This window comes from Schistocerca cancellata, chromosome 7 (genome assembly GCF_023864275.1).
Source record: "Schistocerca cancellata isolate TAMUIC-IGC-003103 chromosome 7, iqSchCanc2.1, whole genome shotgun sequence".
NCBI classification, from domain to species: Eukaryota; Metazoa; Arthropoda; class Insecta; order Orthoptera; family Acrididae; genus Schistocerca; species Schistocerca cancellata.
The window spans coordinates 239,843,846-239,866,960 of NC_064632.1; the positions used below are offsets into that span (position 1 = coordinate 239,843,846).

The following is a 23,115-nucleotide window of genomic DNA, read 5'->3' on the forward strand; positions in this document are numbered from 1 at the left end:
GTGTCCCTGATGTGCCCGATTGGAATGAGATCTGGTGATCGAGCAGGCCAAGACAACAAGGCACTCCGTAGAGCACGTCGGGTTACAACAGCGTTGTGTGGGCCAAAGTTATCGTGTTGCAAAACACCCCCGGGACTGCTGTTCATGAATGGCAGCAGAATAGGTCGAATCACTAGATTGACGCAAAATTTGCAGTCAGAGTACGTAGGATAAACACGAGAGTGCTCCTGCTGTTATACGAAATTGTACTCCCGGCCATAACTCCAGGTGTAGGTCCAGTGTGTCTAGCAACTAGACAGGTTGCTTACAGGCCCTCAACTGGCCTCCATCCAACCAACCCACGGCACTGGCACCGAGGCAGAACCAGCCTTCATCAGAAATGCAATAGACCTCCACCCTGCCCTCCAATGAGCTCTCGCTTGGCACCACTGAAGTCGCAAACGGCTTTGGTTTGGGGTCAGTGGAATGCACGCTACAGGGCGTCGGGCTCTCCTTGAAGTGACCGATTTGTAACAGTTCGTTATGTTACTGTGGTGCCAACAACTGTTCAGAGTGCTGCTGCAGATGCAGTCCGATGCGCCACAGCCATATGCCGAACACAGTGGTCTTCTTCCTTGTTCGTGCCAGGTGGTCGTCCGGAGCCCGATTATCTTGCTATCGCACATTCTCGTGACACCGCTGTCAGCAATCATGTACATTGGCTGCATTCGTGCCAAGTCTTTGTACAATATCGCAGAAGGAACACCGAGCTCATCGTAGCCCTATTACACGACCTCGTTCAAGCTCTAGGAGGTGTTCATAAAGGCATCTTTGTCGACTTAGAAGCATTCTTGACTAATATCAACTCACCACATCCAATCCCAAATGTAACGAACGCTCACGACAGCGTGTATTTAAATCAAACATGGTTTACATCAACTTAGTCGCGCTGCTACGCCACTCTTATGCGACCGGCGCGAAATTCGAATAGACATCTTTCAAACGTTGAAGCAAGCCTACCATCTTTCATCTACATTGCGCGACTATGTCTTGGTGCTACGATTTTTATCCCATCAGTGAAGTTATATTTAAAAGTAAAACCATTACGTATACAGACACAGTCGTATATGTCGAATGCACCATTGCTTACTTTTTTTTCCCTCCTACAGTTTCACTCTGTACAACTCTCTCCAGTTCTGTGGAAAGTATTCACCCATATCGTAGCACATGTCGTATCATCCTCTCCCTTCTTCTTCTCAGTGTTTTCCGTATGTTCCTTTTTTCGTCGATTCTGCAGGGAATCTCTTCATTCCTTATCTTGTACGCCCACTTAATTTTCAACATTATTCTGTTTTGAAACTTTCCTGGCAGATTATAACTCTGTGCCGGACCAAGACTCGAACTCGGGAGCTTTGCCTTTCGCGGGCAAGTGCTCTACCAACCTTTCTTTCAAGAGTGCTAGACGTGCATGGTTCGCAGGAGAGCTTCTGTAAAGTTTTGAAGGTAGGAGACGAGGTACTGGCAGAAGTAAAGCTGTGAGCAGGGGGCGTGAGTCGTGCTTGGGTAGCTCAGTTGGTAGAGCACTTGCCCGCGAAAGCCAAAGGGCCCGAGTTCGAGTCTCGGTCCGGCACACAGTTTTAATATGCCAGGAAAGTTTCATATCAGCGCACACTCCGCTGCAGAGTGAAAATCTCATTCTCAATTATTCTGTTTGTACAACATCTCAAATGCTTCGATTCTCTTCTGTTCCAGTTTACTCACAATCAATGATTCACTACCATACAGTGCTGTGCCCCAAATGTACATTCTCAGAAATTTCTTCCTCAAATTAAGTCCTATGTTTAATGTTAATAGATTTATTTTTGCTAGGAGTGACCTCCTAGCCCGTGCTTGACTGTTTTTTATGTCCTCTTTCCTTCATCAGTAATGTGTTGTTTTGCTTCCAAGGTAGGAGAATTCCTTAACTTCGTACACTTCATGATCACCTATTTTGATGTTAAGTTTCTCAATATTCTCGTTTCTGCTACTTCTCTTTAGGTTCGTCTTTCCTCTGTTTACTCTCATTCCATTTTGCGTACTCATTAAGCTGTTCATTCCATTCAATAGATTTTGTAATTTACCTTCACTTTCACTAAGGATAGCAACATCATTGGCACTGTAATTCGAGCACTTCGTTCTTGGTCTTCTAATCGTACGTCTTAAGCTTACTGAAAATAATAAGAATACTTTTCACCAGACACAATTTGTTTTATTTATAAATCATCTTCTGTAATCATTCTGGAAATATGGAGCCATAGTATACCTATAGATGTTGGTATCTGTAGGCTAAAAACAGTATTACCTGACAAAATTGGCACACAATTACGCAAGGTGTTTTTGCCCCTTGTTTATATATCTTGCAAACTATTGTTTGTTCCTTCATTGTGGGTGGAGGTTAAGGTTGAAAGCAAATTGGTTGCACTTTCATTCTTGGCTTTTTATATCATCCTTTTCATGCTGCTTTGGTGTTTATTCCACTTCATCTCACTTTCGTAAAACATCAAAATACGAGTAGGAGTAGTAGTGTAGTTTCATGTGTTCAGCAGTTGCAATATTTGCTCTTGTGTTTTGTTACTTTGTGTAGAAGTCTATCCTTGTGTTGGTGGTAGTTGGGCATTTGCTGATTTCATTGTTCAGCTTTGTTATTAAGTTTCCTTTGTATTCATTGTTCGTGAGTATTTGTACTATGTATGTATTTCTTTTTGATAGACATCTGCGTCTAATGGTACTGTGTTTAGTTTGTGCAGCACGTCATGCTTGTTTGTGTAAGTGTGTGTGTGGCTTGATGTCAGGTGTATTATTGCGTCTGTTGTTTTGAGTTGCCGATATATGCCGAATATTTGTTTGTTGTTTTGAATCTTCATACTTATGTTCATAAATTTAACTGTCTGTTTGGTCCTTTTCTGTTGTAAAATTTTCTTTTTCATGCACACATTTTATGTCTGCATTTAACCGGTCAATTTTACTGCTTGGTTCATCTATCACATTCAGGGTGCACTCCATCTAATCCAGTGCCAGACAGTGTACTTATATCAGTTTGTTACATACCAAGAATAAATGAATACCACAGTACAAATAGCCACAAACAATAGGTACGAAGAAAAAAGAAAACTTTGTAACAAGGCTGCACAAAGACTAAAAATAAAAAGAGAAAAGAGCAAATACCCAACTTCCAGCAATACAAGGACAGACTTCCACGCAAACAAACATACAAGACACAAGAACACGAACACATAATGTGACAAAGGAAAAAAAATACAGTGACATACAACCACAAGTACACACATATAATATTATAATATCTGATACTTTCAGAAAACAAAACATAAAAATAACTCACCAAAGATGCAAAAAGCGTGTAAGAGCCTGAAAGTACAGGACAAACTTTCACTGGACACTTCCACCAACACCAATACATAATTACCATCAGAGACACAGAAATGGAAATTTTAATTATAAACAATGTAAAACACCTTTTTATCCCACAAGAAAATTACCACATTCATAAAGTCATAACAGAAAAGAAAAAACACACAAATGATGAGACCAACCAAATACCAAACCATGTAGGCATATTTCCAGAACGATCACAGAAAATGCTTTATAAATAAAAGTGAAATATGTCCAGTGAAAAATGCTCTTTAATTATTTGCAGTAAGTTTAGTACGAAAAACCACTAACAACTGATAAAAACTTTATATATACAATTACAATCATTAAATCTTGCATGTTGGGTGTACTTTTCTTGTTTTAGTGGTTATTCTTCTGACTGTTTTGATGCGGCTATCACGAATTCCAAAGCCAAACTGATCGTCATCTGTCGCATCCTCAGTTTTCATTTGCATTATTCTGTATTCGATGAACCTTCTTCCACGCACTTAAATGTGATTTGCCGAGGATCTATGTAGATAGATGTAGATTCTTGTAAGCAACTTGAATGCATGAGCCATTGCACCTATCTGCTTTTGCTATCTTCGAGATTCTGTGGATGATGTTTTGCCGATAGTCTGCTGATATGTCCCACGCCTCGTAAGTTGTACACACGAATCTGAATAGGCGTTTGGTTTCCATTTCCCCTAATGATCTTAGAAATTCTGAAGGAATATTACCTATCCCTTCTGCCTTATATGTCACAGTCTTCCAAAGGTCTGTTAAGCTCTGACTCTAGTACTGGGTTCCCTATTTCCTCCATATCGATTCCCATTTCTTCTGCACTCTTTCCACGTATCTGCTTTCTCCTCTGCGTTTAACAGCGTAATTCTCCTTGCACTCTTAATGTTGCCGCTCTTGCTTTTAATTTCCCCCAGCGTTGTTTTGAATTTTCTGTATACTGAATCAGTCCTGGTGACCGTTTCTTTTTCGATTTCTTCACATTTTACATGCAGCCATTTCGCATTTGCTTCCCTTCACTTGCTACTTATTTCATTCCTAAGTGACGTACTTCTGAATTTCCTTGGCCATTTTTGTACTTCCTCGTTTTTTGGACCGTTGAAGTATTTCTTGTGTTATCCAAGGTTTCTCCACCGTTACATTCCTTGTAACTATCTTTATATACCCAAATTCTGTGACTGCTCTTTTTAGAGATATCCATTCCTCATCAGCTGAACTCCTTGGAGCGGTATTCAGTATCGTAGTATCTAGAGCCTTAGAGTAAGTCAAACGCACATCATCACTCCTCACTCCTCACTATTTTAGTATCCCTCTTTTGTCCACGTTGATTCTTCCTGACAATTATCTTAAACTTCATCTTGCTCTTCATCATTACTAAATTGCGATCTGAGTCTGTATTTGCTACTAGATACACCTTTTGGTCGAATAACTGATTTCGGAACTTTTTTCCTCACAATGAGGTAATCCAATAGGTATTTTCCTGAGTTATTTTGCATTTTCCAAACATAGCTTTATTTCTGATGAGAATAGCCCAGTTACAGAACCTTTAACGGTGATTGAGTTCCTGCTCCAAGTTCCTCTTTACAATGAATTCTGCTGCCTATACTGATCAGATCAAACATCTCTATCTTCTTTCCGTTTCACTTCACTGGTGGTTACTACATCTACTTTAAGTTTTTGCGTTTCCCTTTTCAGACTGTCTAGCTTCTCTACCACATTCAGAGGTTTGACATTTTACTCCCATACTCGTAGAATGTTACCCTTTTGTTGGTTTTTCAGTCTTTTTCTGATGGTCATCCACCACTTAATGTTCAAATCTTCGAGAACCGAACGGCAACTAACAATGATTGTTTTGATATGTAAGAAATCATCATTTTTTCAGTTGCTTTCTCGATCGGCATGCCGTTGATCAATGTAATCCTTCCACCCTTCAGGAGACTTTCCCATGTCTTAGGTCAGAGGAAGATCCAATCTTTTACGGCTACTCTTCCGCCCTCCTGTTAGGAGGCTGTTGGAATGATTGACTTTATACGCCGGAAATCATTAGTCGCTGACTGATGTCACAATTAAAGTGCTGTACTTAGAAAAAAAATATTTCGAGGTCAGAGGGCTTTAGCAAGCTGTTAATCAAACACTCTTTTCTTCCTGCAATATAATATTATATTAAAAACATCCTCAGTGTATTTTTTTCTGGAAGGATACCGTCTCGTTTCTACATTCGATATTGATTCAGAATTCAGATCATAATTTTTACATGAATAAAAGGTTGCAATTACTCATTTGTCCTTTAGAAATATGTGTTTCCTCTCATCTGGTCATAAGTTTGAGGGTGCACTTCCACTTCAGTTCAGGAAAATCACCATATATTCGCGTCGAGATCTTTTGATTTTATAATTAGCTAAATTCCGCAAAACACTTCACTACTGATCTGCCAAGAACAGCATGTTTATCTTAAGAGAATTGTCGTTACACTGTTTGTTCACTTTGTGCCTCTTGTCTGTTATGTGAACACAGGGTGCTTCAGATAATGAGTGTTTCTGTGTAACTTACAAAATAATAAGCCAAACAAATATTTCTTTAGACAAGTAACGTAAGAAGCGTTACTCTTAATCCAGCGATATGAATATACACTCCTGGAAATTGAACACCGTGAATTCATTGTCCCAGGAAGGGGAAACTTTATTGACACATTCCTGGGGTCAGATACATCACATGATCACACTGACAGAACCACAGGCACATAGACACAGGCAACAGAGCATGCACAATGTCGGCACTAGTACAGTGTATATCCACCTTTCGCAGCAATGCAGGCTGCTATTCTCCCATGGAGACGATCGTAGAGATGCTGGATGTAGTCCTGTGGAACGGCTTGCCATGCCATTTCCACCTGGCGCCTCAGTTGGACCAGCGTTCGTGCTGGACGTGCAGACCGCGTGAGACGACGCTTCATCCAGTCCCAAACATGCTCAATGGGGGACAGATCCGGAGATCTTGCTGGCCAGGGTAGTTGACTTACACCTTCTAGAGCACGTTGGGTGGCACGGGATACATGCGGACGTGCATTGTCCTGTTGGAACAGCAAGTTCCCTTGCCGGTCTAGAAATGGTAGAACGATGGGTTCGATGACGGTTTGGATGTACCGTGCACTATTCAGTGTCCCCTCGACGATCACCAGTGGTGTACGGCCAGTGTAGGAGATCGCTCCCCACACCATGATGCCGGGTGTTGGCCCTGTGTGCCTCGGTCGTATGCAGTCCTGATTGTGGCGCTCACCTGCACGGCGCCAAACACGCATACGACCATCATTGGCACCAAGGCAGAAGCGACTCTCATCGCTGAAGACGACACGTCTCCATTCGTCCTTCCATTCACGCCTGTCGCGACACTACTGGAGGCGGGCTGCACGATGTTGGGGCGTGAGCGGAAGACGGCCTAACGGTGTGCGGGACCGTAGCCCAGCTTCATGGAGACGGTTGCGAATGGTCCTCGCCGATACCCCAGGAGCAACAGTGTCCCTAATTTGCTGGGAAGTGGCGGTGCGGTCCCCTACGGCACTGCGTAGGATCCTACGGTCTTGGCGTGCATCCGTGCGTCGCTGCGGTCCGGTCCCAGGTCGACGGGCACGTGCACCTTCCGCCGACCACTGGCGACAACATCGATGTACTGTGGAGACCTCACGCCCCACGTGTTGAGCAATTCGGCGGTACGTCCACCCGGCCTCCCGCATGCCCACTATACGCCCTCGCTCAAAGTCCGACAACTGCACATACGGTTCACGTCCACGCTGTCGCGGCATGCTACCAGAGTTAAAGACTGCGATGGAGCTCCGTATGCCACGGCAAACTGGCTGACACTGACGGCGGCGGTGCACAAATGCTGCGCAGCTAGCGCCATTCGACGGCCAACACCGCGGTTCCTGATGTGTCCGCTGTGCCGTGCGTGTGATCATTGCTTGTACAGCCCTCTCGCAGTGTCCGGAGCAAGTATGGTGGGTCTGACACACCGGTGTCAATGTTTTCCTTTTTTCCATTTCCAGGAGTGTAGTTTGTTCAGATGTTATGTAGAGTGTTATTGCAATGAGTTCTATTTTTTATCATGTAGATAACGCTGTTTTTAAATAAATGGTTTTTAAATCCAATTTCTATCAATTTTAGTTAAAGAGCTAGAAATGTTAAAATTTTTAAGGGTGGATCTCACATGCTGTACATAAAACTGATTGTGTCAATGAGTGACGATCTTCATCAATGCACTGTTCGAAGTTCAGTTGGACTGAAGACACTATACATACACCGCAGATCAGAATGCACAAACAAAGTAAGTTTGGTCCGGGGGACAATGACGTGGAACAAACACGGAGTTGCTTTCTGCGAGTGGTCCGTGAATAATTTCGCTCTACACGCCTTACAAAGTGTCATGTCCTACGATGAATCCACGCCTGTAAGTCATGGTGCAGTGAACCGTCATAAAATACATAACTAGACCACAGAAAATCTTATGTGGGTCCGTCACGTCTCTCGTCCAACGAGTTGGTCCATTAATGTGTGGTGGGGAATCCTTGGAGACGAAATCATTGATCCACATTGCTTTGTATGTACTTTGACAGGTAAGATGCATCGAGCCCTTACCATGAGGTGACAAAAGTCATGGGATAGCAATATGCACATATGTAGAAGTCCGTAGTAGCGTGTAGACAAGGTATAGAAGGGTAGCGCATTGACGGAATTGTCGTTTGTAATCACATAATTCACGTGGAAAGGTTTGCGACTGGAATTAAGAGACTTTGAACGTTGAATGGCAATTGGAGCTAGACGCATAGGATATTTCATTTCGAAACCTTTAAGGAATTCAATATTCCGTGATCACAGTGGCAAGAGTGCACCGAGAATACCAGATTTCAGGCCATTACCTCTCACTCCGAATAGCACAGTGGTCGACAGCCTTCACTTAACGACCGAGAGTAAGGGCGATTGAGTAGAGTTGTCAGGACTATCAGAGAAGCAACATAATACGGAGTAACAACAGATTCAATGTGCGTCGTACGACGAACGTATCCTTCAGGACAGTGCGTCGAAATTTGGCGTGAATGGGCTACGGCAGCAGACGACCGATGCGAGTGCCTTTCCTAACAGCACGACATCGCTTGTGATCGTAGCGTTCGGATCCTAGACGAATGTAAAACCGTGGCCTGGTCAGATGAGTCACAGTTTCCGTTGCTAAGAGCTGATGGTAGGGCTCGAGTATGGCGCAGACCTCGCGAAGCCAAGGATCCAAGTGGTCAACAAGGCACTGGCTCCGTAATGCTTGTGACTGTATTTATATGGAATGGCCTGGATCCTCTGGTCCAACTGGACTGATCATTGACTGTAAATGGTTGTATTCGACTACTTGGAGACTATTTGCAGCCACTCATAGATTTCATGCTCCCACACAATGATGGAATATTTTTGGATAACAACACATCTTGTAACAAGGCCAGAATTATTCGCGGTTGATTTGAAAAACATTCTGGACGATTGGAGCGAATGATTTCGCCATCGAGATCGCCCAACATGAATCCCATCGAACATTTACGGGACATAACCGAGAGGTCATTTCGTGCTCAAAATCCTGCACCGGTAATACTTTCGCAATTATGGGTGGCTATAGATGAAGCTAGGCTCAGAATTTCTGCAGGGGACTTCCAACGACGTTTTGAGTCTATGCCGTGTCGAGTTGCTGCAGTACGCCAGGCAAAAAAGACGTTCGACACGAAATTAGGACGTGTCCCATGACTTTTGTCACCTAAGTGTGTTATAGACAGTGTAAGTGATCTGCTTGTAAATGTATTGCTAGATATGAGAGAAGAAATTTGCTGACAGATTAAAACTGTATGACTGGCCGAGACTCGATCTGAGGACATTTGCCTTTCGCAGGCAAGTGATATGCCGACTGAGCAACCCAAGCACGACTCAGGACCCGTCCTCACAGCTTAATTTCCGTCAGTACTTCATTTCCTATCTTCCAAACGTCATAGAAGTTCTCATACTAAACTTGCAGGACTAGCACTCCTGGAAGAAATGCCGGGCACTTGCTCACGAAAAGCAAAGGTCCCGAGTTTTAATCAATAAGGAAGTTTAATGACACCCCACACTCAAGTGCGAGGTGAAAATCTCATTCTAGTAGATATTAGAGCTCGTATGTGGATGCAGTCCGCAGCTCGTGGTCCCACGGTAGCGTTCGCGCTTCCCGAGTGCAGGGTCCCGGGTTCGATTCCCGATGGGGTCAGGGAAGATCATCTGCCTCGAGATGACTGGGTGTCGTTGTGTCTTCATCATCATCATCATTCATCCCCATTACGGCCGGAGGAAGACGATGGCAAAACACCTCCACTAGGACCTTGCCTAGTACACGGGCGCGGGTCTCCCGCGTCGTTCCCCTACGCTCTGCAAAGGTGTATGGGACTTCATCACCATTATCATGTGGATGCAGCACGACGTTTATCCAGCTCATTCCAAGTTTGATGTGCTTTGAGAACCGAGCAACGAATTTTCTGGAATATGGTTAGGACGCCAACGTCCTCAGGAATTATCCTTATGGTCGTCCGATTCGATTTAACACCAGTGGATTACGTTTTGTGTGGTACTTAACGAATCGTGTTTATGTCGACGAATCCACAACCCCAAATGTCTTCAAACAGTGCGTCAAGGGTGCTTCTCGCTCCACGACACCAGCAAATTTACATACAACATGTTGCATACACCTCTAAAACTTTGAACGTTTCTGGCTCCTTGACTAAAATTGATAGAAATTTTATTTAAATTGCTTTGTACACATTTAGTCTAAATACATTAGCTACATGACAGAAAAAAATACGTTCTACTTAAAAAATTATAATTCGTTGTAGTAGCTCTGTAAAAAATATATATTAACTCCGCAGAAAGAGTAACAACACTTCTGTGTAGCAATCTAAATAAATATACCATTTATTTATTATTTTGTAAGTCACAGAGAAAAGCCTTTTATCTGAAACACCCTGTATAAGTGTTGCTAGCTTTATAGTACACTCATTGCTGTTCTTTGTGTGTATTTGTGTGTGTGTGTGTGTGTGTGTGTGTGTGTGTGTGTGTGCACATGTACGTGTATGTGATTTGCGCATGCATGTGCTTGAATGTGTGCTTTTTTAGTATGAATTGCAGTGTGATGGCACGTATACTACAGAGTTGGTAAAATTATGTTAATGCATTGGGAGAGCGGCACGTTACTCTTGGGGGGATGGAGACTGCTGAATGTTGAAAGTGGATCAAATAACTGCAGGGAATAGAGAAAGGATGTGCATGAGAGGCAAAGGGGGCGAGAGAGGGAACGAGAGAGGGGGCTAGACATTCAGATGATTGGATTTTTGGCCAAATGATTGAGTGGGGAGAAAACAAGGTTCCCTATGTGTATCGATGGCAACGGCCTTGCCGCAGTGGATACACCGGTTCCCGTCAGATCACCGAAGTTAAGGGCTGTCGGGCGTGGCCGGCACTTGGATGGGTGACCATCCGGGCCGTCGTGCGCTGTTGCCAGTTTTCGGGGTGCAATCCGCCTCGTGATGCCAATTGAGGAGCTATTCGACCGAATAGCAGCGGCTCCGGTGAAAGAAAACCATCATAACGACTGGGAGAGCGGTGTGCTGACCCCACGTCCCTCCTATCCGCATCCTCAGCTGAGGATGACACGGCCGTCGGATGGTCCCGCTGGGCCACTTGTGACCCGAAGACGGAGAGCTGCTGCTGCTATGCGTATCGAGTATCGATATCATCCCACTGTGTACCAAGGTTGGTAATGGAATGGCAAGTTTCCCTCGGACACAGGCAGTTGTCGTGCAGCATCTGGCGGACCCAACGGTGTGCGCCCACTGAGCCACACCTCCAGCTTCCTAGTACGAGCGCCCTCTGCCGCCACAATACAGGACGGCCGTCGGCAGCCACTCAGGCCTCTTGTGCTTGAAGCCCTTACGCTATGACACCTTCCTTTGTGAGCTGGACTCTAGTTCTTGGTGCTTATTTGTAATGAGTCTTCATTCGCTTGGAAAAATATAAGTTAAGTAAATCTTCTGTTTGTTGTGTTAACTTGTTCACTAATTATTTCTGCTCTTGGGCTTCCCTACAAAGACAGTTGCCACACCACTCTGTAACCCATCTCTCCTCAGCACTGTGCAGGAAGTCTTACACAATACCCCATAAATTATATAAAGGGCTTCTATCACAATTTTCATAGCCAAGCGAGGAGTGGGAAATGGAGACAAATGGGGTATCAAACTGACCAGCATTAGGTGTAGTTTTGAAAAAAAATTAATTGCCTGAAACCATTGTAACTAAGAAAACATTAACTAGTGGTTTGAGAGAAAATTAGGCAATGGATTTTTGCCTAATTTTTATACTCAGACTAAGAGTGGGAAATGAACAAATGCTATAAAACTGAGCATCCTGAGGTCTAGCCAGAAAAAAGTTTGTTTGCTTGGAAGTAATCATGCTAGTTATGGAAAACGTAATTAGTGGTTTGAGGGAAAATTTAAATATTTTAGGCAAAGGCGTGTGAAATCTTATGGGACTTAACTGCTAAGGTCATCAGTCCCTAAGCTTACCCACTACTTGACCTAAACTATCCTAAGGACAAACACACACACCCATGCCCGAGGGAGGACTCGAACCTCCACCGGGACCAGCCGCACAGTCCATGACTGCAGCGCCTTAGACCGCTCGGCTAATCCAGCGCGGATAAATATTTTAAGAGGGGCTGCTGCTAGCTATGTAAATGAAGTGTCAAAGACTTCATCTGTTCTAGCCATAGCAATTTTTGCAGAAAAAGTTTCACTGGTGCGATATTTAACTTCCTTAAAATCAAGTAGAAAAGTCAAGTAATTCTGAGAGCGGGAAAGCAAAAGAAGTGTCAGAAACATCATGCTTTCTGGACGAAACTTGAAAATAAAAGAAATTTGAATAAGAAAATGGTCAAATGTTTTGTGAAATGATTTGTCTAACAGTAAGTAAAGAAAAGTTAGGTTATGTAGATTGTCCTGTCCGCTGTTGTGCGGCCTTGACGTATTTCTATCATCTACGCCCGTAAGCTAAAAAAGTTCCAACAGTTTTTCAGTCTCAAAATATTTTTAATGGAACGTCATTCAAATATCAGAAAAGGCAATGTGTGTTCTCAATCGACAGCTAGATTTTAGTTTTAAAGATAGTTTGGAGGGAGGCATTTTTTGGATTTCTCCTGATTATCATCTATTGACTTGATTTTCCCTATTAATGGAATCAATGAGTTTGCCATACATAGTTGCTCTTTAAAGGGTTATCATATATACTTGGTTTTTAAAGGGTTTTCTTTTCTGCTTTACTTTTGTGTGTCTGATAATTTCCGTGAAAGATCAGACTGTGTTTTTTATTGTTTATTCTGATGATTTTCAAGTTTGTGGAACAAATATTTTGCCACGCGGGATTAGCCGAGCGGTCTAAGGCACTGCAGTCATGGACTGTGCGGCTGGTCCCGGCGGAGGTTCGAGTCCTCCCTCCGGCATGGGCGTGTGTGTGTTCCTCCTTAGGATAATTTAGGTTAAGTAGTGGGTAAGCTTAGGGACTGATGACCTTAGCAGTAAAGTCCCATAAGATTTCATACACATTTGAACATTTTTGAACAAATGTTTATAAACTTTGTGTGGAAGATGGCCACACCAAGAAACTTATTAGGCTAGGCTACATGCTCGAGGATGTGAGTGTTGAAGCTGGAAAGCTTTAATGACGTTCTCAGTCCGTATGAGATCTTCCAAACTCTTCTTAATTCATCCACTGATGAATGTTTCAGATTCTAGGAATTAGTATGGTGGCAACACTGATGGCGGCAATACCGTAGTGTTTTTATTTTGATCTGGATAATTATAAACAAAAGTTACACCAAGTTTGTTTGTCACTGAACCATTCAAATTACCATCTACGAAGTCGTGGATCTGCAATGCTGGACACAAGGAGTCCAAAGAAGATAAGAAGACGCCATATTCACGACATTCGAGGATATGAGACAGTACTGAATGGGGGGCTCGAGTTTACGCCAACAGTATAGGCCGATCTCAACACGAGCAGATGGCATGCAATGGACGGGTACAGGAGCACTTACCGAAGGCGAGCGACACAAACCAGATGATGCCGATGGCCGTCTTGGCGCGGTTGGTGGTGGAGTTGAAGCGCAGCGGGAAGCAGATGGCGTACCAGCGGTCGATGCTGATGAACGTCAGCGTCAGCACCGACACCGCCACAGACACTGTCTGCAACAGAGAGAGAGGGACCCGGTGTCGCCCTGATTTGTGTTGCAAAGCGGCACAGCCCGTGGGCGCTGTCTTCGTGAACATCTGCCTAAATATCGCTGCACAGTGCACGGCTGATGGTACATCGTACCAATATTAGAAATTTTCTTCCTGTCACATTCGCGTATTGAGCGAGCTAAAATGACTGTATGCCTCTATACATTCCCTAACTTCTTATCTTTTACTCATGAGCCCTGCGTAAGAAAAATGTTGGTGGCAGCCATAGCACAGTCCGAATACCAGTTATTGTAAATTACTGAATTTTTTGAGTACATGTACATGATTACTCTGCAATTCACAACTAAATGCCCTGCAGAAGGTTCGTCGAACCACTTGCAAGTTACTTCTCTGCCGTTCCACTCTGGAACAACTCGCGGCAGAAACGAACACTTAAATCTTTCCATGTGAACTCTGATTTCTCTTATTTTATTATGCTGATCATTCTTCCCTATGTAGATGAGCACCAGCGAAACATTTTCACACTCTGAGCAGGAAGTTGGTGACTGAAATTTCATAAGAAGATCCGGCTGCAGCGGAAAACGTATTTCTTTTAATGACTGCTACCCCAAATAGTATATCATATCCGTAGCAGTCCCTCCCTTATTTCGCCATAATACGAAACGCGCTGCCCTTCTTTGAACTTTTCGGAGTCCTCCGTCAATCCTGCCTGATGTGAATGCCACACTGCACAGCAATATTCCAGAAGAGGACGGACAAGAGTAGTGCAAGTAGTGTCTTTAGTAGACCTGTTACATTTTCTAAATGTTCTGCCAATAAATCGCAGTCTTTGGTTTGCTTTCCCCGCAATCGTTCCAATTTAAGTTATTCGTAATTGTAGTCCCGAAGTATTTAGTTGAGTTTACAGCCTTTAGATTTGTGGGATTTATTGTGTTAGTACTTATGTGGATGACTTCACATTTTTCGTTATTTAAAGTCAATTGCCACTTTGCCACTTTTTGTACGCTACAGATACGTTGTCGAAATCATTTTGCATTTCGTTTTGATCATTTGATGGCTTTACAGGACTGTAAATGACAACATAATCTGCAGACACTCTAAGAGGGCAAGTTAGATTGTCTCCTAAATCGTTTATATAGATCAGCGACAGCAGAGGACCTATAACGCTTCTTTGGGAACCTATAACGCTTCCATGTTTTACTCGATGACTTTCCGTCTGTTATTACGAACTGTGACCTTTCTGACAACAAACCACGAATCCAGTTGCGCAGCTGAGACTATGCGGCATTGGCACGTAATTTGATTAGACTTCACGTGTCAGAGACGTTGTCAAAAGCCTTCTGGAAATCTAAAAATACGAAATCAGTTTGAGGTTCCTTGTCGATAGCTCTCATTACTCCTTGAGAATAATGAGGTAGTTGTGTTTGACAAAGAATGATGTTTTCTGAGTCTGTGTTGGCTGTTTATCAATAAATCTTTGTCTCTGTGGCTATTCATAATGTTCGAACGAAGTATATGTTCCAAAATCCTGCTGCAAACTGACATTAGTGATACTGGTCTGTAATCCAGTGGGTTACTATTATTTTATTTCATGGGTACTGGTGTGACATGTATAAGTTTCCAGTCTTTGGGTTCCGATCTTTCTACGAGCGAGTGGTCGTATACGATTGCTAAGTATGGAGCTATTGTCTCAGCATACGCTGAAAGGAACCTGACTAGTATACAATCTGCACCGGAGGCCATGCTTTTATTGTTTTAAGCTGCTTCACTACACCAAGGACATCTACTTCTAGGTTACTCATATTAGCTGTTGTTCTTGGTGAGCATTCTGGAATATTTACTTAGTCTTACTTTGCGAAGGAACTTCGGAAAACTCTCTTTAGTAACTCTGCTTTAGTAGGATTGCCATCAATAATATCACCACTGTTATCGCGCAGTAAAGGTATTGATTGCGTCTTGCCACTCGTGTGCTTTATACGCGACCAGAATCTCTTCGGATTTTCTGCCAGATTTAGAGACAGAGGTCCGTTGTGAAAACTATTAAAAGGATCTCTCACTGACGTTCGTGCTACATTTCGAGCTTCAGTAAAACTCGTCTTTCTCTCAAAGACTGCCATTTACCTTACCCGAAAATTTGTCACACTTTCGTGTAAGCTATACGGATGTATTACTATCCTACCAGTGCGTCTCTGAATTAGTTCGAAGGCTGTTGCCATGCCCAAATATTGGAACAGAAGTGGGTGCATCTGCGTTTTGTATTATTTTTCCCTTAGAGATGAACCGCACTGTCGCAGAGACCTTCCAACAAGCCTTCCATTCACCTTCGCTAATACTAATTTTACGTCATCGTCCCATTTCATATGGTTTCTTAGGGTTACCCATAAACACGAGGTCTATTTTTTTCGAGATCCGATTGGTCACGACATTAAAACTACAGTGAAAATCCGATGAAGCTCTGTGCAGATGTGTTATGCAGTGTCTCTAGTGAGGCCGTCGATCGCCTCACGTCACACTCTTCAATTCTGAGCCCACAGTGAGCGCGTAAAGATGCCTAAAGCAACAGAGCTTCCCGCCAAGTGTGAAGTGCGTGCTGTCGTTCGATTTCTTCTAGCTGAGGGTTGCAGCATGAGGTCATGGTGCCAACATAACGTAATTGTCATGCGTTACAGAAAAGTGCGGAAACAGTGCAGAAACTGAAGCCAGCCGTACAGATTTTCATGATGCAGGTGGTTAGGAAAGAAAGCCAGTATTAGGCGATGGTCTTGTTCAGCGAGTGGAACATGCGATACAAGAAAATCTACTACTAAGGGCAATTCAGAACAAACGAAGAGCAATTTTTTCATCAGGCACTGATGAAAATGCTCAGCTGCACACTGCAGGTGCAACAAAGACGCACCTGCAACATTTTCGATTGTAAGGCTTTGATCTCCCACCACATAGCCACTATACATATACTTGGCTTCCTCTGATTTTCATCTCTTCGGTCACACGAACCGCCAGCTATGAGGACAGCATTTTTGCACAAACTGCATATCAGCGTAGAGAATTAGCAAAAAGCACAGGTGGCTGCCTTCTATGAAGAGGGTATTGAAGGTTGTTACCACGCAGACAGGTGTCTAAGTTGGAGCATCGACTATGTAGAAAAGTAGCTGGGAGCTTTAGCCAAGCGTTGCCAGTAAAAGTTTTTTTTATATTCAATGTGGTTTCCATTTCTCTAGTGATAGGACCTTGTAAAACAAAATAGCCGTCTTAAATATCGTGTAATCAGACGCTATATGGTTATTTAATTGTTATCGGCGTTGTTTTATTTTTACCCATATTTGAAGGGAACCGCCGTTTATTAAATCAAGTGGAAATTTTGTCGTTGTCTTTCTGCAAGTCCTTACGCACTTGACTCGCATTCGGGAGGACGACGGTTCAAACCCGCATACGCCTATCCTGATTTAGGTTTTCCGTGATTTCCCTAAATCGCTTCAGGAAAATGTCGGGATGGTTCCTTTGAATGGGCACTGCCGACTTCCTTCCCCATCCTTCCCTAAGGGGATGGGACCGATTACCTCACTGTTTGGCCCCCTCCCCTAAACCAACCGGCCGACGATAATTTGCTGTACACAATTACAACGTTACCGAACAATCGAATAGTGCTGCTGAATCTGTCAGATAAATCGTTAAGACAAGGTATTACAAAATCTTTGCTTCAAAGTTCTATGGGTGACAGATCACATCGTGGGGAACAACTTTTGTTAGACATGAAATGTTCGCTGACATTTTCTATCGATGGTGGGCGTCCTTTTGGATTGCTTTTGCGCCTATTTAAAAAAGAAAAAAAAAACGCAGCCCGCATCTCGTGGTCGTGCGGTAGCGTTCTCGTTTCCCACGCCCGGGTTCCCGGGTTCGATTCCCGGGGGGGTCAGGGATTTTCTCTGCCTCGTGATGGCTGGGTGTTGTGTTCTGCCCTTAGGTTAGTTAGGTTTAAGTAGTTCTAAGTTCTAGGGAACTGATGACCATAGATGTTAAGTCCCATAGTGCTCAGAGCCATTTGAACCATTTTTTTTAAAAAAACGCAGTTGATATCAGTTTGACCTGGGGAAGCGCCATCTAGCGGGCCAACCATAGCGCCATCTGGTTTCCACCTTCAAGCTAGACAAGTTTCGTTCTTTGTAGTTTTTTCGTTTGACGCTTATCATGTGAGATATTTGGCCCGGTCACGATCAATGGACCACCCTGTATATTGAAAACGTTAGAATGGCTCTTACGATTGCTTTGGGGCACAACTGGAGCCACTTTCGCTTCTCTAGAACATTCACCGTATAATATTACGTATGAGGTTCTATAAGGGGCAGTCAAGTGAAAACGAAACAAATGGAAAGAAGTAAGTAAACTATTAGTTCAAAAAATGTTAAGATGTGTGTGAATTTCTAAGGGACCAAACTGCTTAGATTATCGGTCCCTAGACTTACACACTACTTAAACTAACTTATGCTAAGAACAACACAAACACCCATACCCGAAGGAGGACTCGAACCTCCGGCGGGAGCTATTATTTCAAAAGTAATCGCGGAACTGTTAATACAGTTACCTCACTGTGAGGCAAGGAGGTCAATACCGTCGTGGAAAAATGTTTGCAGTTGCCTACTGAAATATGATTGTGCACAGGCGTGTATCTCTTCGTCCGAAGCAGACCGACAGCCACGACTGTCTGTCTTCAGTGATCCAAACATATGGAACTCGCACGGGGAAAGATCGGGACTGTTCGAAGGATACGTATTGGCTTCCAAGCCAAACTGCTGCGGCACAGTCCAAACAGCTTTTTCAACGTATCGCATGCACTACCGTGCAACAGACTGATATCGTTCTTCAACATTCACGGGCGTTTGGTACAAATGGTTCAAATGGCTCTGAGCACTGTGGGACTTAACATCTGAGGCCATCAGTCTCCTAGAACTTAGAACTACTTAAACCTAACTATCCTAAGGATATCACGCACATCCATGACCGAGGCAGGATTCGAACCTGCGACCGTAACAGTCACGCGGTTCCGGACTGAAGCGCCTAGAACCGCGCGGCCACCGCGGCATGCTCTGGCGTTCAGACTCGATGGCGCGCTACAATTTCCGCAAAATGTCTACGTACCGCCGTGCGTTAATTCTGGCATCGCTTTCCAGAAAGTCAATGAGCAGTAGTCCCCTGCAGTCAAAGAAAAGGCTCATCATGACTCTCCCGGAGCTGGTGTGCACGGCTTTGGACGTTTTCCGGTGGGTATGAATCCATATGCTTCCATTCTTGGCGCTCATATTGCTCTACGGCTCAAAATGATGACACAGCGCGTGTAGGAAACGATTTTCTTCACTATGATGCCATTACAGGTGATACAGTGATGTCGACATCCTCTTCAACTACTGCTCCTACGTCAGGGTTTGAGGAACACATTTTATGGAACTTCAGATGTTGAGATGATGGCGTGAGTGATACCATGACTGATACCTAACATGAGCTGAATGTTTTCGACCGCCCGCTGTCGGTCATTTATTCCGGCAGCATCCAGTGCAGCAATGACAGATTTGGTAATGACACTAAGAGCCTGTCCTGGCCGACTGCTGTCTTTCAAAGGCACCAGAAATCTTTTATTCCATGCAAAAACACGCGCACGTGACATATCGTGTTCCTTACACACAGCAGATGTTTGGGAACGACTTTCACTTCCTGAGATCTCCTGCAGTCAGAAACAGCACTACACCTCGCCGTTCGTCTTTCAAGGCCTCCCTAGTGAAGTCCGACGCTCACTCTACTCGCTGACCTCACGTCGAGCACGTGAAACAGACAAATAGCACAGCGGTGAATGTTCGCGCTGTTCCTCCTCGATTCCCAATAGTGACGGCTCCTAAACACACACCTACCTACACTATGTGATCAGAAGTATCCGAACACCCCCAAAAACATAAGTTTTTCATATTAGATGCATTGTGCTGACGCCTACTGCCAGGTACTCCATATCAGCGTTACTAGACATTGTGAACGAGCAAAATGAGATGCTCCGCGGAACTCACGGACTTCTAACGTGGTCAGGTGATTGTGTGTCACTTGCGTCATACGTCTGTACGCGAGATTTCCACACTCCTAAACATCCCTACTTCCACTGTTTCCGATGTGATAGTGAAGTGGGAACGTGAAGGGACACGTACAGCACAAAAGCGTACAGGTCGACCACGTCTGTTGACTGACAGAGACCGCCGACAGTTGAAGCGGTTCGTATTGTGTACTAGGCAGACATCTATCCAGACCACCACACAGGAATTCCAAACTACATCAGGATCTACTACAAGTACTATGACAGTTATGCGGGAGGTGAAAACCTTGGATTTCATGGTCGAGCGGCTGCTCATAAGCCACACATCACGCCGGTAAATGCCAAACGACGCCTCGCTTGGTCCATTGAGCGTAAACATTGGACAATTGAACAGTGGAAAAACCTTGTGTGGAGTGACGAATCACGGTGCACAATGTGGCGATCAGATGGCAGGGTGGGGAATGCCCGGTCAACGTCATCTGTCAGCGAGTGTAGTGCCAACAGTAAAATTCGGAGGCGGTGGTGTTATGCTGTGGTTGTGTTTTTCATGGACTGGACTTGCACCCCTTGTTGTTTTGCACAGCACTATCACAGATGTTTTAACCATCTTCTTGCTTCCCACTGTTGAAGAGCAATCCTGGGACGGCGATTGCATCTTTCAACACGACCAAGCACCTGTTGATAATGCACGGCTTGCGGCGTAATGGTTACACGATAGTAACATCCCTGTAGTGGACTGGCCTACACAGAGTCCTGACCTGAAGTCCATAGAACACCTTTGGGATGTTTTGGAACGTCGATTTCCTGCCAGGCCTCATCGACCGACATCGATACCTCTCATCAGTGCAGCACTCCGTGAAAAATGGGATGCCATTCCCCAAAAACCTTCCATCACCTGCTTGAACGTATGCCATCGAGAGTGGAAGCTGTCTCAAGGTTAAGGGTGGGCCAACACTATATTGAATTCCAGCATTACCGATGGAGGGCGCGATGAACTTTTAAGTCATTTTTAGCCAGGTGTCCGGATAGTTTTGATCACATAGTGTATGTTACTAACGTCCGCGCTAAGCTCGTGATATAACGTCTCGTTTTAATTTGACTGCCCCTTATGTTTGTCAAATATTCGTCGAACCAATCATATTTGTTAGTAGTTGACGATATGGTATATTGTCGAACGTCTTATGGCAGCCTAGAAAGAGAGAATCTACCCAATCACCTGCATGTATCGTTAACTCGTTTACAAGACTTTGCTCATGTTTGGCATGAGGGCCTTCTTTTTTTTCCAAGACTTCGCTCGCGTTTTTCGCATGAGCCTTTTTTGTTTTTTGAGAGAGAGATACACTTGTTTGCCTTCAGAACGTTATAGTTTCTTAGCTTAGTGTAAGCTCTAGGGTAGTCCTACATAAGAGCGTCAGTGATATTGTCCTATAATTTTGTGCTTAGCCTTTCTGTAAACAGGAGCGATCTGCGCTTTTTTCGTCACACAGGACGAATCACTGCGGAACCGATTCTCGAGGGAGCAATAAATATAAAACCCAATCGGAATTCCTCCACGCCTTGATGCATTATCGCTTTCACGATTTTCAATTATCTTCAATACCAGTGATCCTACTATCGGTATCAGCCATTTGTGAGTCTTTTTTGGGTTCAAAAGTTGCTGCGGTAGTAGCCTCTTGTGTGTAAACAGATTGAAGCACAAAATTTAAAATTTCTGTTTAATGTCCGTTGTCTTCAGCTTCGACACCAATCAGATCCGCGAGCGAAACCCGGAAATTCTATAGACAACAAAAATAATTACGATTTATCGTTTTATATACAAATTAAAATATTTTTCGTAAATTTTTGGCTGCAGTTCTATTTAGCGCTACAAATAATTTGTGTTGTCGCAGTAATAATTATTGTTAGATGCCATTCGCGTGTTTCTACAGGAGACGGAAGTGCAAATAAAAGGGAACCACTTCTCACTGTTGCTGGGTGCTCTAGTTCGTGGTTTTCTAATGTTCGTCCCAATAATGCCACAGCTGAAGTGATAACAACAGGAAATAGTTTAAAATTAATTGATACATCGTGTTTGGATAATAGTGATGACTCTGTTGCTGATCCTGACTTCGAGGCCACAACATCTGATGATTCATCAAGCAGCAGTGATGAGAAGGAACAAAAGAGAAAGAAGTTCAAAGGGAAACATAACAAAGACCAAAAGGTTTCTGTAGCATAGTACATTTCGCAAAACAATATAATATAGGCATTTTATTTTAAAATTACGCATTTTTATTGCAGGAGAGATCTCCTTACAAACTACTGGGCAACACTTAAATCTTTCTCCACCCATACCCACAGCGGAACGTAATACAACTATATCCTCACCAAACACTGTTAGCACACGACGATGTGAAAATAAGGATAAAAAGACCCATAAAAGGAGTACGAACCCAGCCTCATGGATAGTAAATACAGCAAAAGAATCTCTCAACAGAGGTTTTGCACACATTGGTCGAAAAGGTGCTGAAATAAAAGCGATCTTAACTTATGCAAACTAAAATGTCATAACAAGTTAACTCAAAAAATCAGGCAGGATATTTTTGAACAGTTCTGGCAGATGGGGGATCATAGCAGACAACGAGAGTTTGTATGTCGACATGTGAAAAATGTAAGCAGGAAACAGATTCGAAATGTGGCAGAATCAAGAAGAAAATTTTCAAGACAGTATTCTCTAACAGTCGATGGGAATATCATTAAGGAGTGTCAGAAAATGTTTCTGCACACTCTCTCTATTACAGATATGTGGGTGAGAACTGCCATGCAAAAACTGAGAACACATGGAATTCTGTCACCTGAAATGAGAGGAAAGCATTCCAGAAGGGGAAATATAATAGGGAAAATAAAGGAGTCAGTGCGAGAGCATGTAAACAGCTTCCCTTGTGTAGAGTCACATTACACAAGAAAAGAAACATGCAGAAAATACCATCAGCAGAACTGAGCATTGCAAAAATGCACAGAATGTACCAGGAATGGAACAAGGAAAGAAAATATGCCCCCATATATCCTGCCACATTGAGGCAATACGCTGATATATTCAACCATGACTATAATTTGTCATTCTTTCGGCCTAAAAAGGATAAGTGTGAACTATGTGAGCTTTACGATAGCCGGCCGGTGTGGCCGTGCGGTTCTAGGCGCTTCAGTCTGGAACCGCGTGACCGCTACGGTCGTAAGTTCGAATCCTGCCTCGGGCATGGATGTGTGTGATGTCCTTAGGTTAGTTAGGTTTAAGTAGTTCTAAGTTCTAGGGGACTGATGACCTAAGATGTTAAGTCCCATAGTGCTCAGAGCGATTTGAACCATTTTTGAAGCTTTA

The 23,115-nt window shown here is 43.6% G+C and overlaps 1 protein-coding gene and 1 pseudogene across 1 annotated transcript in view; one reads left to right on the forward strand and one right to left on the reverse strand.

Annotated features, from left to right (window-relative positions):
- LOC126092716 (orexin/Hypocretin receptor type 1-like) overlaps positions 1–23,115 on the reverse strand; it is a 116,148-nt gene that overhangs the window by 92,161 nt on the left and 872 nt on the right. Inside the window, exons 2-4 of the mRNA XM_049908439.1 lie at positions 21,358–21,429; positions 14,008–14,019; positions 13,546–13,699 (exon numbers count right to left, since the gene is read on the reverse strand). Of these exons, the coding sequence (XP_049764396.1) occupies positions 13,546–13,699; positions 14,008–14,019; positions 21,358–21,429 (238 nt within the window). The remainder of the gene's footprint in view (positions 1–13,545; positions 13,700–14,007; positions 14,020–21,357; positions 21,430–23,115) is intronic.
- LOC126093140 (5S ribosomal RNA) lies at positions 10,841–10,958 on the forward strand (annotated as a pseudogene).